Source organism: Bos mutus, chromosome 10 (genome assembly GCF_027580195.1).
Source record: "Bos mutus isolate GX-2022 chromosome 10, NWIPB_WYAK_1.1, whole genome shotgun sequence".
NCBI classification, from domain to species: domain Eukaryota; kingdom Metazoa; phylum Chordata; class Mammalia; order Artiodactyla; family Bovidae; genus Bos; species Bos mutus.
In genome coordinates, this window is record NC_091626.1 from 85741867 (window position 1) to 85756996 (window position 15130).

The following is a 15130-nucleotide window of genomic DNA, read 5'->3' on the forward strand; positions in this document are numbered from 1 at the left end:
GATAATTGCTGTACAGAATTATAAATTGTCAAACATTAACATGAATCATACAATTGTTTTATGCAATTGTAAACTGCCAAACATTAACATGAATCAGCCACAGGCATACACTTGTGAACCTCCCCATTCCACCCCTCTAGGTTGTTACAGTGGAGAAGGCAATGGCGACCCACTCCAGGACTCTTGCCTGGAAAATCCCATGGACGGAGCAGCCTGGTGGGCTGCAGTCCATGGGGTCGAGAAGAGTCGGACACGACTGAGCAACTTCACTTTCACTTTTCACTTTCACGCATTGGAGAAGGAAATGGCAACACACTCCAGTGTTCTTGCCTGGAGAATCCCAGGGACAGGGGAGCCTGGTGGGCTGCCGTCTATGGGGTCGCACAGAGTCGGACACGACTGAAGCGACTTAGCAGCAGCAGCAGGTTGTTACAGAGCTCTGGTTGAGTTCCCTGCGTCATACAGCAAACTCCCGTTGGCTGTCTATCTCACCTATGGTAATGCGTGTCTCCACGTCACTCTCCACACACCCTGCTCTCCCCTCCTCCCCCACCAGCCATGCCAAGCCTGTTCTCTGTGTCTGCGTCTCCACTGCTGCCCTGCACATAATTTCATCAGCACCATCTTTCTAGATTCCATACATATGCATCAGTACACAAAATTTGTTTCTCTGATTTCCTGCACTCTGTGTAACAAGCTCTAGTTTCATCCACCTCATTAGAACTGACTCAAATGTGTTTCTTTTTATGGCCGAATAATATTCCATTGTATATATATGTACCACAGCTTCTTTATCCATTCATCTGTCAATGGACATCTAGGTGGCTTCCATGTCCTATTGCAAATAGTGCTGTAATGAACACTGGGGTACAGAAAACTAGCATCTCCCCTAACACCAGTGTCTCACCTTTCAGACAAGATGGGCTATCAGAAAACTAGATATATACTTCATCACAAAACAACTTCTGTCCCCCAAAAGTGATTGTGTTTTGAAGGGTAACCTCCAAGATAGGAAAGCTGAGTCACAGAGTTTAATGGAATTCAACAAGCAAATATAGTGTATTCCAAGCCATGTTTTAAGTGGGTAAATGGTCATTCTGCTTTATAAGCTATAAAGGTGTGGGGAAGACACAGTCAAAGTCTGAAAGAAATATGGATGTTTGAAAACAGAAAAAGAGGTATCAAGTCAGTAGAACTAAAATCCAGGATGAGAGAACAAATCCTGCTGGAAGACAGTGAAACAAACAAAAAAACCACCTGAGATAAGAATATCCAAGAAGCTCCATCTACACTGTAAGTCAGAGAGCAAGAAGGAAAAGCATTAACTTACTTAGGACAAGAGAAGTCAAGGTGGTAACACTTGAGTTGGTAGTAAAGACAGTCATGAAGGAGCATATAGAAATATAAAAGGAGAAAACTAACCACCAAACTCTCAAACAAATCTTATTTCTCCAGAGGAAAAAATTGCTGACTTTTTGCCCACCCAGAATCCAGTGCCCCTTTGAGGAAAACACGACCTCAACCTGCTTGAGGAACCACTCCTCCCTTCGCTTAGCCTAGCTGGTTCAAGAGGATCCCACTGTCGGAGGTGCGCATATCATCCCAAACTGGCCAGTTATGGTGACTAAATCAGCAAAGACTATGTGACCCTAGTCCAGACAATGAGACACAGTCCTGGGACTTTTACTGGAACTATTAGGAAATCCCTAGAACATAAACAGGCCTGACACTACTGGTGGCCATCTTGCCCCATGCAATGGGAACCTGAGAAGGAAACTTACACAGAGGTAAGTGGAACCAGGACCAAAGAAGATCACTGATAACACTGCTTGAGCACTGGGATATAACCATGTGTGAAGCTCTACCCTCCCTAGACTCTTCTCCACAGGAGCTCAAAAATTCCCACTTTTGCTTAAACCAATTTGAGTTGAATTTCTTCACTTGTATTCACTTACTGAATACTGTTAAGTGTACCTGGCAACCTTTTAACCACTTTGTAGCTAGAAACTCACTTAATCCTTAAAACAATCCTATGAGATTGGTACTATCATTACTCACACTGTATAGGTGAAGCACAAAGAGGTAAGACATGTCATTTGCCCAAGACCTCAGCAGCAAGACCTCAGCAGTCTGGCTCCTGAGTCTTAACCATTACACTGTCCTGATCAATATAAATTGCTTAGTACTCACATCATGCTCCATGCTACTACTATACCATATGAAACAGGCTAAGAAGTATGTAGTTTATTCCCTGTATGCAGTTTATTCCTTCCAAGTTCCTTCCTAATGAATGTGTTTCCCTACAGTTCACAGAAAAAGAAAAAGCAGGTATATACAGAGAAGTGAGAGAGCACAATGTCAGAGGCCATAAACAATAAAAGATAAATAACTTTAGATGTCTTAGTACCCTGTGCTCTTAAAATCATCAGAGGTAATGAAATCTAATCAATTTAAAAGGTGCATTTTGTTGTTCAGTCGCTAAATTATGTCCAACTCTTTGTGATCCCAAGGACTGCAGCACGTTAGGCTTCCTTGTCCCTCACCATCTCCTGGAGCTTGCTCAAACTCATGTCCATGGAGTCGGTGATGCCATCCAACCATCTCATCCTCTGTTGCCCGCTTCTCCTTTTGCTTTCCTTCCTTCCCAGCATCAGGGTCTTTTCCACTGAGCTGGCTCTTTGCATCAGGTGGCCAAAGTATTAGAACTTCAGCATCAGTCCTTCCAATAATATTCAGGGTTGATTTCCTTTAGGATTGACTGGTTTGATCTCCTTGCAGACCAAGGAACTCTCAAGTCTTCTCCAGCACCACAGTTTGAAAGTATGAATTCTTCAGCACTCAACCATCTTTATGGTCCAATTCTCACATCCATACATGACTACATAGCTTTGACTATATGTACCTTTGTCGACAAAATGATGTCTCTGCTTTTTAATGTACCGTCTAGGTTTGTCATGACTTTTCTTCCAAAGAGCAAGCATTTTTTAACTTCATGGCTGCAGTCACTGTTCACAGTGATTTTGGAGCCCAAGAAAAGAAAACCTGTCACTGCTTCTACTTTCCCGCCTTTCTATTTGTTATGAAGTGAAGGGACCAGATGCCATGATATTAGTTTTTTGAATGTTGAGTTTTCACTCTCCTCTTTCACCCTAATCAAGAGGCAAGTCTTTAGTTTCTCTTCACTTTCTGCCATTAGAGTGGTATCATCTGCATATCTGAGGTTGTTGATATTTCTCCCAGCAATCTTGATTCCAGCTTGTGATTCATCCAGCCTGGCATTTCACATAATGTACTCTGTATATATTTCATGGTCAGAGGACCCTGGTGGGCTATAGTCCATGGGGCTCCAAAGAGTCGGACAAGACTGAGTGACTAACACTCTCACTTTCAGCACTGCCTGGGAAGCCCCCAGGTGGGACTAGAGCAACTCTAACCACCTCATTTTAACTTAATTAGCTCTTTAAGGGTCCTATTCTGAGGGAAGGGGTTTGGACTTCAAAAACCCTGCATATAAGTTAAATAAGCAGGGTGACAATATACAGCCTTGTCACACTCCTTTTCAATTTTAAACCAGTCCATTGTTCCATGTCTTCTTAGGTATTTTAGCTCTAGCTAAATTTATTTATGGTTTTCTATTAACAATTACCTCAGATCTCTGTTGAGTATTACATTTTTCTTAAAAGCTCAATAAAAAGCAATGTTTGATACTATATGTATCAAACATTATATAATGTCCTAAAAATGGAGCTAGTTAAATTGGGTAAGTTATAAAAACAGAAACCTTTTTACTTTTTTTTACATGAACCTCATTTTAAAAACAACCTAATTAACAAATAGACTTACTAAGTCTATGATACTCTACTTTTTACATATATCCTTTCCCATGCTCCCATTTCTACCATGAGATAGTTAAGTTGCTCTAAGGTTTTGCTTTATCATACCTGGATTGAAAGTCTGTTGTGTCACTTACTGGGACCTTGGGAAGTTATTTATGATTTTTTTCATTTATTCACCATGAAATCAATGTACAAGATGTTTTGTGCATTAAAACTCGACATAATTTCGGAATAGTTTCCAGTATACAGCAAGAGTCATGTTAGCTTCTGTGGTAAAACTTTTGAAAACCATAAACGTATTTTTGTTTGCTTTTTCTGGAACTTAGATAGTAAACTGTCAGAAAATACAGCTTGCTGATCAATGAATAATTATCTCCTACATTCAGAACAGCACTTATTTTGATCGATGACTACATAATAAAGGCACACTTGTATGCAAAGCAAGACATTGCTAGGAACCATCTGGCAGCTTGGTTTAAAGGTATAATTTAAAATAGATGCGAACACTGAATTGGGAGAAGCCTGAAGACTGCCTTATCTGCCCTGCTCACAAAGTGTGAAGATGCAAACTATTTGGGTTGGGCTGACTCTAGAGAGTTAGTTACATGGTTCCAACTGTTCCACAGTGATGCCCATTTTAACCCAGAGTATTCAGTCAAGTGCAAGTATACATAGTGAAAATGGCTTAGTTCTTTGCTACTGAAACTGTAGCCAGTAACACTACATCATTTGGAAGCTCATTCGAAATGCGTAATCTCAGCCCCTCCGTCAAGACCTGCATTTTTAACACGATTCCTAGGCAATCAATATTCACTGTGAGGTTGGAGAGTTCCTGGGTTACCGTGTAGTTTGGGGGCGGGGCTGGGGGCGGGGTTACCGTATGGAGGATTTTGTATTGCCTAAGTACACACTGTTAACAGTGTGCCAAGAGCTTTGTAGGTATTATCTGCATTTAATCCTCAAGAGCTCCAAGACATGGGTGTTTTTACAACCACGATCGAGATGAAGAGACCGAAGCTCACCCCTAAGTGCAGGGGGCGAGGGGAGGACTTGATTCGGGGCTCAGGGGGGGTCTGCCTCCGCCCGACTTCAGGGGGACAGGGCCTCCCGAGGCCGGAGTAACAAACTCTGAGCCAACAAGCGCACCTGGGGAGCCCGCACGCAAGGCTTCCTCAGCGGCGAGAGGCCTAGACAGCTTGTGGAGGGCTCGGAGGCCACGCTGACGACCAAGCAGGGGCCCGGGAGCGCGCGCGCGCGGCAGCGACGCCGACCCCACACCTGAGGGGGCCGGGCAGCCGGCGGGCGCCCGCGACGGCGGCCCTTTACCTCTCCGGCTGGCGTCCATGCTCGGGCTCTCCTGCGGCCACACCGCGGGGACTTGCGGCGTCCCCTTCGGCCCTTCCAGGGGCCGGGCCGGCTCCCCGCGGCAGAGGTTCGGCGAGAGGCAGCCGGAGGGCGGGGCGGCGCGGCGCAGTGGCGGAGGCGGCCGGAGACTGACGCGCGGCGGGCGGCTGAGGGAGGGCCCCGAGGCGCCGGATTGTGACGTCACCGCGCAGGGACGCGCCCCCGCGGCCCTGTCCCCCCGGTCTCGAGAGGGGAGCGGAGGAAGTCGGGACGCGCGGCTCTGCTGCCCGTCGGGACTCCGCGCCCAGCACCCGGCAGGCCTTGTCGCTGCGGGACGAGCGGGAAGACATGCCGGCCTCATCGGGCGTCCGTGTCCCCTGGGTCCCGGAAAGAATTGTTGGTTGAGCTAAGGGTCACATTTAACCGGCTCCAGATGATTAGATTTCCAAGCAGTACTTGAACATTTGGATTAGTGAACATCCTGGGTATGAAAAGCATCTACGTATTATTTTAAGTCTTAACCCCAATAATCAGTTTGCATTTCTTCTCGACGCAAGGATCGAACTCCGGTCTCCCGCATTGCAGGCAGACGCTTTACCATCTGAGCCACCAAGGAAGCCCAAAATAAATTTACAAGCAGCAGCAGTACTTGAACATTTGGATTGGTGAAAATCCTGGGGATGAAAAGCATCTACATATTATCTTAATTCTTAATCCCAGTAATCACTTCACATTTCCTTTCTGCTTCCTGAGCTTCCCCCCACCCCCTCCTCTTTCACCACCACCTTCCGCCTTTTTGTGTACACCCGTGGCGGATTCATGTCGATGTATGGCAAAACCAATACAATATTGTAAAGTAATTAGCCTCCAATGAAAATAAATAAATTTATATTAAAAATAATAATAAAATCTTAAGTCATCAGTTTTCCTTTATTATGGAAGAGAGTTGTAGCGTGAACAAGGCGTTGAATTATCCGTGGCTTTCCACAATTTGTTTAATTTCGAAGGAGTTACTTTTGAATCCTTGGACGTGAGGACAGATTGGGGCCGGGCAGCGTTCTGTAACGTGTCCTTGTCCGCAGCAGGTCTACGGACATTCCGGGCTGGATGCATGATTGTTGGGCTGTCCTGTGCAGTGCGGGGTGTTCAGCAGCGAGCCTTGACCTCTGCACACTGCATGGCAGTAGCAGCCCACCCATTCCACTCCTGGTTGTGCCAGGAAAGGTCCCCAGCTGTTGCCAAAGGTCCTCTGAGACGCAAAATTGCACCCCACCCCCCACCATCTCTTCTGTAATGGCAAAAGTACTGTCTTTGAAGGCAGACATGTGGAACGTCTGATTGTGAGTTTTCTGCTGCAATGAGTTCCTACATCTCTTGAGTTGCTTTGTAAACCTCTCCAAGCCTGAAGCCCCTTGTCTAAGATGTAAGAGATGGTACCAACTTTGTAGTTGTAAGGATTAACACATGCAGTGCCTGGCAGAACGAGGTGTTCAGCAAATAACAGTTTTCTCTCTTTTAAGACTTTTGTCTCAGAAGGGGAATTCAGGCACAGAGGAGTAAATTAGGAACATTATGAAAAGGAAAGGTGTATCTATAGCCAGAAATTCACCTGGACTCCTGATTTTCTAAGACTCCAGGGAAAGGAGAAAATTAGATTCAGAATTGAGAAATGTGGAAGTGTGTGACGGTTCTGTGGCCCCAACGACGAAAAGTCATTTAGAAGGGTACAGGGGCAGGACACCCAGGGCTACAGGGCATGCTGCAGTCCCTGGACTTCGCTGCAGTCGCAGAGAGTCGGACACGACTGAGCGACTGAAGTGAGGGGCAGAGAGTCAGGTGTTACCTAGAGAACAATGACACTCTTGCCTACCTACTCATTAATGCTTGAAATCGCTAAGAACAGGAAGCCTTTTATTCCATTACTAGCATCTGGAAAATATCTTGCATATACTAGACCTCCAGTAAGCATTTGTTAAATTGGATTAGAACTGAAGCATAAAGGGCAAACACCCCTGGGAGAGGCAACACAGTGACCTGACTCACTCAAGGGTGATGCCAGTTTCTCTTGTGAAAGTAGCCTTTGGGTATCAAAAGTAAATTTTGGCTTCCAAAAGCAAAGGGGTTCCACGATTGAAAGACAACAAAATGAGGCTTGTGAAGACTACATTGCTTGGTAGCCAACTTCAACTGAAACCATCCTCATTTCATGATTTCTAAGTATTTTGTTCCAGTTCTTTCAAGAAGTGCATGAGAGAGTCCTCTTCTTTCCAACCATAGCAGAGAACATATTATCATAAGTCCCTTTATGATAGTTAATTTAATTATCCTTTGTCTTCACTCTGTATAAAAAAGAGAGAGAAGATCCTTTCTGGTTGCTATCCCCAGAGATAACCCTGATCATGGGTAAATGTGTGCAGCTGGCCTGGGTTTATTGTCGAGTTCGCTCCCAGGAACACGCTTCCAATGGGGAGTCACCACCAACTGCAATGTCCTTGGAGCACAGACGTTCCTGAGACTTTTTGTTGAATATTAAAACATGAATTTCTCATTGTTAAGGAATGATTCCAATGATACATTTTCGTTACTGCTATCTAGAGGTTTGTCTATCTGTATTTCAGAAGGAAAGCACTTTGCTCTCTTAATGCACTGGTATGTTTACTTTTCTGACTTTCTTCTTTTTGTCTTAGCTTGTCAGCTCAAAACTAAGACTTATGCTTTGCTGCAATAACTATTCATAGCCTATTTTTCTATTCATCTCTTTAATTCCCTATATTATGCAGGTGGCTTTTATTCTTCTACTTTTATTTAATGGTTTAATCAAGCCTGTTTTTAACTAGATGAGTTTGAAGCTCTTTGGAAATACACAAATGAAATAAGCTATATATTATTATATACCATAATATATAGCCTAATACATATACTCTATATGGGCTTCCCAGGTGGAGCTAGCAGTTAAAGAACCCACCTGCCAATGCAGGAGACATAAGAGATGCGGGTTCGATCTCTGGGTCAGGAAGATCCCCTGGAGAAGGAAATGGCAACCAACTCTAGACCTCTTGCCTGGAGAGTCCCCTGGACAGAGGAGCCTGGTGTGCTACAGTCCATAGGGTCACAGAGAGTCAGATACGACTCAAGGCTTGTATTCTTCTCTTATTTAATGGTTTAATCAAGCCTATTTTTAATTAGATGAGTTTGAAGCTCTTTGGAAAAAGAGATACAAATGAAATAAGCTATGTATCATTACATACCATAATATATTATTACATACCATAATATTTATTACACACCATAATATATAGCTCAATACATATACTGTATAGTTTATTGTATTTTATTACTTATTATTTTAAAACATTGTATTATTACATTTACATTTAATCTATATCTTTATAGATTACCATTGATTTCATAATTTAGAGAATTTATGTTTCTCTGTTTGGCCATGCTTAGCTTTATGAATGAAAATTATGCAGTGAATGTAATGGAGACACCAAGAGCTAAAGGCTAAGATAATCTTTTCCCATTCAGTGGCTCATTATAAACATGTTTTCATCTTTAATGTTCCTGAAGGATAAAAATGAAGGACATTTTTTAGGGGATTTTTTTAAGGTGTACGCTTCAGGGCAGAGAAAAGAAATGGAATTAAATGATGTTGGTTTTTATTTCAAAAGAAAATCCCCTAGGTTTTGGTGGGAACCTTGGAAATTCGAGCTATTGACTATATCTTAACCATTCTCCAATCAAAATACTGTAGCTTATTCATTTATCTAATAAATAGATGAGAAAATGGAACTTTAGAGCTTGGTGGTATTAAATATTATGAAGTAATGGATTAATTTGCTGTTTGTCACTAGAGGGGGCTTTAGGAAAGTTTTAAACTGTGTCTCTGTGAGGAAGACAGCCAACCCACAGGAGACAATATTAACCTACAAATCTTACTCAAAGACTGTAAGGAGTGAAAAGCATTTTGAAACAAGACTCCGAGGTAGAACTTCTCCAACAGTAGTGGCATGCATACCGAATTCTTTCCTGAGCACAGAAAGAAATCACTGTATTATCTAAAGGCCCTTCATGAATAAAAATGTCATCATTGTCAACCTATAACTTGATTTTTCTTAATTTAATTGTTAAAGCTAGAGAGAACAGTGATGACCATAATTCTCAATAAAGCAACATGATCCTAACAGGAAAAAAAAAAAAAAAGACAAGAAAGGCTGATAATAGGATAAACTGATCCCAAAAGACCATTTTGAGTTCCCATGGGAAAAAGAACTCTGATATCCGAACACAAGTATCATCTTGTCCATAGAAAATTATTCTCAATTGTGTAACACTACGCAGAGGTCACTGCACTTTTTATTATGCTCCATTCCACACTTTAGTTTTTTTTCTTACAGTTTATTTATTTTTAAAAAGGTTTTTTTTAAGATGATTTATTTATTTTATTGCTGGGTGTACTAGGTCTTTCTTGCCGCGGGCAGCCTTTCTCTAGTTGTGGGGCCAGGGGGGCTGCTCTCTGGCTGCGGTGCGCTGACGTCTCCTTGCGGTGCCTTCTCTTGTCGCAGCACATGGGCTCTAGGCGTGTGGGCTTCAGCAGTTGCAGCTCATGGGCTCAAGAACTTGGACTCAGTAGTTCAGGGCATGGACTTACTTGCTGTGTGGGATGTGGGATGTGGCATGTGGGATCTTCCTAAACCAGGGGTTGAACCTGCACTGGCGGGTGGATTCTTAACCACTGGACACCAAGGAAGTCCCTTCCTACAGTGTAAAAGAGCACAGGATTATGACTCTGGGGGGAGCTTAGCTGATTTCTTGCTACTAAGAAAAGAATCACTTGTAGAATTGCATGTATTAAGCCCACTAGTAACTATCATACATCTCCATGGCTCCCCAGGTGTGTTCCTTAAATCTTTTCATCCAATTAAGAGAGGAAGTCTCCATGAACAGAACTGAATCATTCTGTGGTTACTAGGTAGCTTGTCCCTATAGCTTAAGAAGAGCATTTTATCTCTTTTTCCACTGCCAATCAGTTGCCACAATACATCAAAGGTGATGCTTGACCTAAAGGTTTGGTTATCTCCACTTAATACATTCTCTAAGTGTCTTCACCATTAAAAAGAAAGCAAAGCAAAAAGCATAACTGATGTGTTACTTTACCCTGATATTATTTTTTTCACTTAAAAAATAGAGTCTGAAGTTTCAATGATTAGTGGATTTCTGGGAAGTTGCAATAAAGCTCCTCTAGGTGTACCTAGGAATCCTGAATAGCCACATGCAATCAAGTAAAAAACCCTGAGTTTGTAAGCCACCAGTGACAACCATCCCTTTTCAATGCCCTAAGGGATCTAATCTTCACTCTAAACAAAATTAAGGACAGAAATGAAGGACATTCAGGACTATTTAAATTTAGATGCATTAATTACTTCTTTATACTATTTGAGCAAGTAAGCAAACCTCTGGGAGACAGCAAAGGACAGAGGAACCTAGTATGCTGCAGTCCACGGGGTCGCAGCGTCAGACACGACTTAGTGACTGAACAACGACGAAGCTCAGATGCTGGAGATGAGACTGGGTTACTGACTCCCTCAGACACAGTCAGTCTCTGCCTTTATTGACTGAAATATGGGTTTCTCTAACCTTCTCTGCAGATGGTGACTGCAGCCATGAAATTAAAAGACGCTTACTCCTTGGAAGGAAAGTTATGACCAACCTAGATAGCATATTCAAAAGCAGAGACATTACTTTGCCAGCAAAGGTTCGTCTAGTCAAGGCTATGGTTTTTCCAGTGGTCATGTATGGATGTGAGAGTTGGACTGTGAAGAAGGCTGAGCGCCGAAGAATTGATGCTTTTGAACTGTGGTGTTGGAGAAGACTCTTGAGAGTCCCTTGGACTGCAAGGAGATCCAACCAGTCCATTCTGAAGGAGATCAGCCCTGGGATTTCTTTGGAAGGAATGATGCTAAAGCTGAAACTCCAGTACTTTGGCCACCTCATGAGAAGAGTTGACTCATTGGAAAAGACTCTGATGCTGGGAGGGATTGGGGCAGGAGGAGAAGGGGATGACAGAGGATGAGATGGCTGGATGGCATCACTGACTTGATGGATGTGAGTCTGAGTGAACTCCGGGAGTTGGTGATGGACAGGTCAGCCTGGCGTGCTGTGATTCATGGGGTTGCAAAGAGTTGGACACGACTGAGCGACTGAACTGAACTGAACTGAACTGAACCTTCTCTGAGTCCTTTCATTTCCTTGTCTGCAACAATTTTTCAGTGTTCACTATTTCATGGTTTTTTTTTTTAAATCTAACATTTCCAACAGTATGAAAACACATAATGAAAACAGCTCTTGTTACCTAATATTAAGTGTCCACTGAAATGTGTACCCATAGGAAACTTCAAATTAAAAAAAAGCATTGTGAGTTTAAAAATGTGTACAGGAGACACAGCCTACAGTGAAGGCACAGTCTGGAAACTGTGGTCATGGTCTGGGCACAGAATGATTTCCTCTGTGTCATTTATAACATGCAGAGTAGATCCTTATATAAGATAACTGGACAAATAAGCTAAAAAAACAGTGACGCTCTGAGCCTTATTAATTTACTTTCTAAACAAGGGTAACAGTAAACAAATACTTTCCCTTGTACATCAGAAAATGTAGGGGCTAGAAGGATGCCAGTAACCACCAAGCCAAAACCTTCATCTTGCAGAAAAGACTGCTGGAGCCCAGAGCACACCCTCAGCCCACACAACTCAGCTTTCTGACTCCTGATTTAGTGCTCGTTCCACTAAGTCAGGAAACAGGCAGTGAGACAATTATCTCAGTGACATTTCATTATGTATGTTTAGTGTCTTATGCATGTACCACCCCCCAAAAGCAGAAATTTTATTTTATTGTGCAATCATGGACACATAAAATGGAAATGGTAAATGAGAATTTGCTTAAGTCCTTTGTCATAGGCAAACCTGCATTTAAGCTCTCTGAGAGAAATGAAATATGTATAAAGTCATATATTTTTCTAAAAGACCAAGTTATATGATTCTTTCAAAATGAGAGCAAGCCGGTTGAGCCCAGTTTTTCTCCTGCCCTAGAGATGAGCATGAAAAGGCAAAAGATAGAACACTGAAAGATGAACTCCCCAGGTCGGTAGGTGCCCAATATGCTATGGGAGATCAGTGGAGAAATAACTCCAGAAAGAATGAAGAGATGGAGCCAAAGCAAAAACAACACCCAGTTGTGGATGTGACTGGTGATGGAAGCAAAGTCCAATGCTGTAAAGAGCAATATTGCATAGGAACCTGGAATGTTAGGTCCATGAATCAAGGCAAGTTAAAGTGAAGTCGCTCAGTCGTGTCCGACTCTTTGCGACCCCATGGACTGCAGCCTCCTAGGCTCCTCCGTCCATGGTATTTTCCAGGCTAGAGTACTGGAGTGAGTTGCCATTTGGACGTGGTCAAATAGGAGATGGCAAGCGTGAACATCAACATTTTAGGAATCAGTGAACTAAAATGGACTGGAATGGGTGAATTTAACTCAGATGACCATTATATCTATTGCTGTGGGCAAGAATCCCTTAGAAGAAATGGAGTAGCCATCATAGTCAACAAAAGAGTTTGAAATGCAGTACTTGGTTGCAATCTCAAAAATAACAGAATGATCTCTGTTTGTTGCCAAGGCAAACCATTCAATATCATGGTAATCCGAGTCTGTGCCCCAACCAGTAATGCTGAAGAAGCTGAAGTTGAATGGTTCTATGAAGACTTACAAGACCTCCTAGAACTAGCACACAAAAAAGATGTCCTTTTCATTATAGGGGACTGGAATGCAAAAGTAGGAAGTCAAGAGATACCTGGAGTAACAGGCAAATTTGGCCTTGGAGTACCAAATGAAGCAGGGCAAAGGCTAACAGAGTTTTGCCAAGAGAATGCACTGGTCGTAGCAAACACCCTCTTCCAACAACACAAGAGAAGACTCTACACATAGACATCACCAGATGGTCAATACCAAAATCAGATTGATTACATTCTTTGCAGCCAAAGATGGAGAAGCTCTATACAGTCAGCAAAAACAAGACCAGGAGCTGGCTGTGGCTCAAATCATGAACTCCTTATTGCCAAATTCAGACTTCAATTGAATAAAGTGGGGAAAATCACGAGACCATTCAGGTATGACCTAAATCAAATCCCTTATGGAAGTGGCAAATATGGAAGTGGCAAATTCAGATATGACCTAAATCAAATCCCTTATGGAAGTGGCAAATAGATTCAAGGGATTAGATCTGATAGAGTGCCTGAAGAACTATGGACAGAAGTTCGTGATACTTTACAAGAGGCAGTGATCAAGACCATCCCCAAGAAAAAGGAATGCAAAAAGGCAAAACTGTTGTCTGAGGAGACCTTACAGATAGCTGTGAAAAGAAGAGAAGTGAAAGGCAAAGGAGAAAAGGAAAGATATACCCATTTGAATGCAGAGTTCCAAAGAATAGCAAGGAGAGATAAGAAAACCTTCCTTAGTGATCAGTGCAAAGAAATAGAGGAAAATAATAGAATGGGAAAGACTAGAGATCTCTTCAAGAAAATTAGAGATACCAAGGGAACATTTCATGCAAAGATAGGCTTAATAAAGGACAGAAATGGTATGGACCTACGGAAGCAGAAGATATTAAGAAGAGGTGGCAAGAATACACAGAAGAACTGTACAAAAAAGATCTTCACAACCCAGATAACCACCAAGGTGTGATCACTCACCTAGAGCCAGACGTCCCGGAATGTGAAGTCAAGTGGGTCTTAGGAAGCATCACTGTGAACAAAGCTAGTGGAAGTGATGGAATTCCAGTTGAGCTATTTCAAATCCTAAAAGATGATACTGTGAAAGTGCTGCACTCAATATGCCAGCAAGTTTGGAAAACTCAACAGTGACCACAGGACTGGAAAAGGTCAGTTTTCATTCCAATCCCAAAGAAGAGTAATGCAAAAGAATGTTCAAACTACCGCACAATTGCACTCATCTCACACACTAGCAAAGTAACGCTCAAAATTCTCCAAGCCAGGCTTCAGTAATACCTAAAGCATGAACTTCCAGATGTTCAAGCTGGATTTAGAAAAGGCAGAGGAACGAGGGATCAAACTGCCAACATGTGTTGGATTATCGAAAAAGCAAGAGAGTTCCAGAAAAGCATCTGGTTTCTGCTTTATTGACTACGCCAAAGCCTTTGACTATGTGAATCACAACACACTGTAGGAATTCTGAAAGAGTTGGGAATACCAGGCCACCTGACCTGCCTCTTGAGAAATCTATATTCAGTCAAGAAGCAACAGTTAGAACTGGACATGGAACAACAGACTGGTTCCAAATAGGAAAAGGAGTTCGTCAAGGCTGTATATTGTCACCCTGCTTATTTAACTTCTATGCAGAGTACATCATGAGAAATGCTGGGCTGGATGAAGCACAAGCTGGAATCAAGATTGCTGGGAGAAATACCAATAACCCCAGATACTCAGATGACACCACCCTTATGGCAGAAAGTGAAGAAGAACTAAAGATCTTTATGATGAAAATGAAAGAGAGACTGAAAAAGGTGGCTTAAAACTCAACATTCAGAAAACTAAGATCATGGCATCTGGTCCCATCACTTCATGGCAAATAGATGGGGAAAAAAATGGAAACAGTGATAGACTTTATTTTCTTGGGCTCCAAAATCACTGCAGATGGTGACTGCAGCCATGAAATTCAAAGATTTTTGCTCCTTGGAAGAAAAGCTATGACCAACCTAAACAACATATTAAAAAGCAGAGACATTACTTTGCCAACAAAGGTCCATCTAGTCAAAGCTATCGTTTTTCCAATAGTCATGTATGGATGTGAGAGTTGGAATATAAGGAAAGCTGAGCTCCAAAGAATGGATGCTTTTGAACTGTGGTGTTGGAGAAGACTCTTGCAAGTCTGTTGGACAG

At 42.5% G+C, this 15130-nt stretch overlaps 1 protein-coding gene across 6 annotated transcripts in view; it reads right to left on the bottom strand.

Moving 5' to 3' along the window:
- SPATA7 (spermatogenesis associated 7) overlaps positions 1–5352 on the bottom strand; it is a 35780-nt gene extending 30428 nt beyond the window's left edge. For 3 of the 6 annotated variants that reach the window (XM_070378412.1, XM_070378409.1, XM_070378408.1), the window contains exon 1: positions 5163–5351. In XM_070378412.1, coding sequence (XP_070234513.1) covers positions 5163–5181 — 19 coding nt within the window. In that variant the 5' untranslated portion in view covers positions 5182–5351. The other 3 variants (XM_070378411.1, XM_070378410.1, XM_070378413.1) reach the window with 2 other exon arrangements.
- Between the last annotated feature and the right edge of the window lie 9778 nt (positions 5353–15130).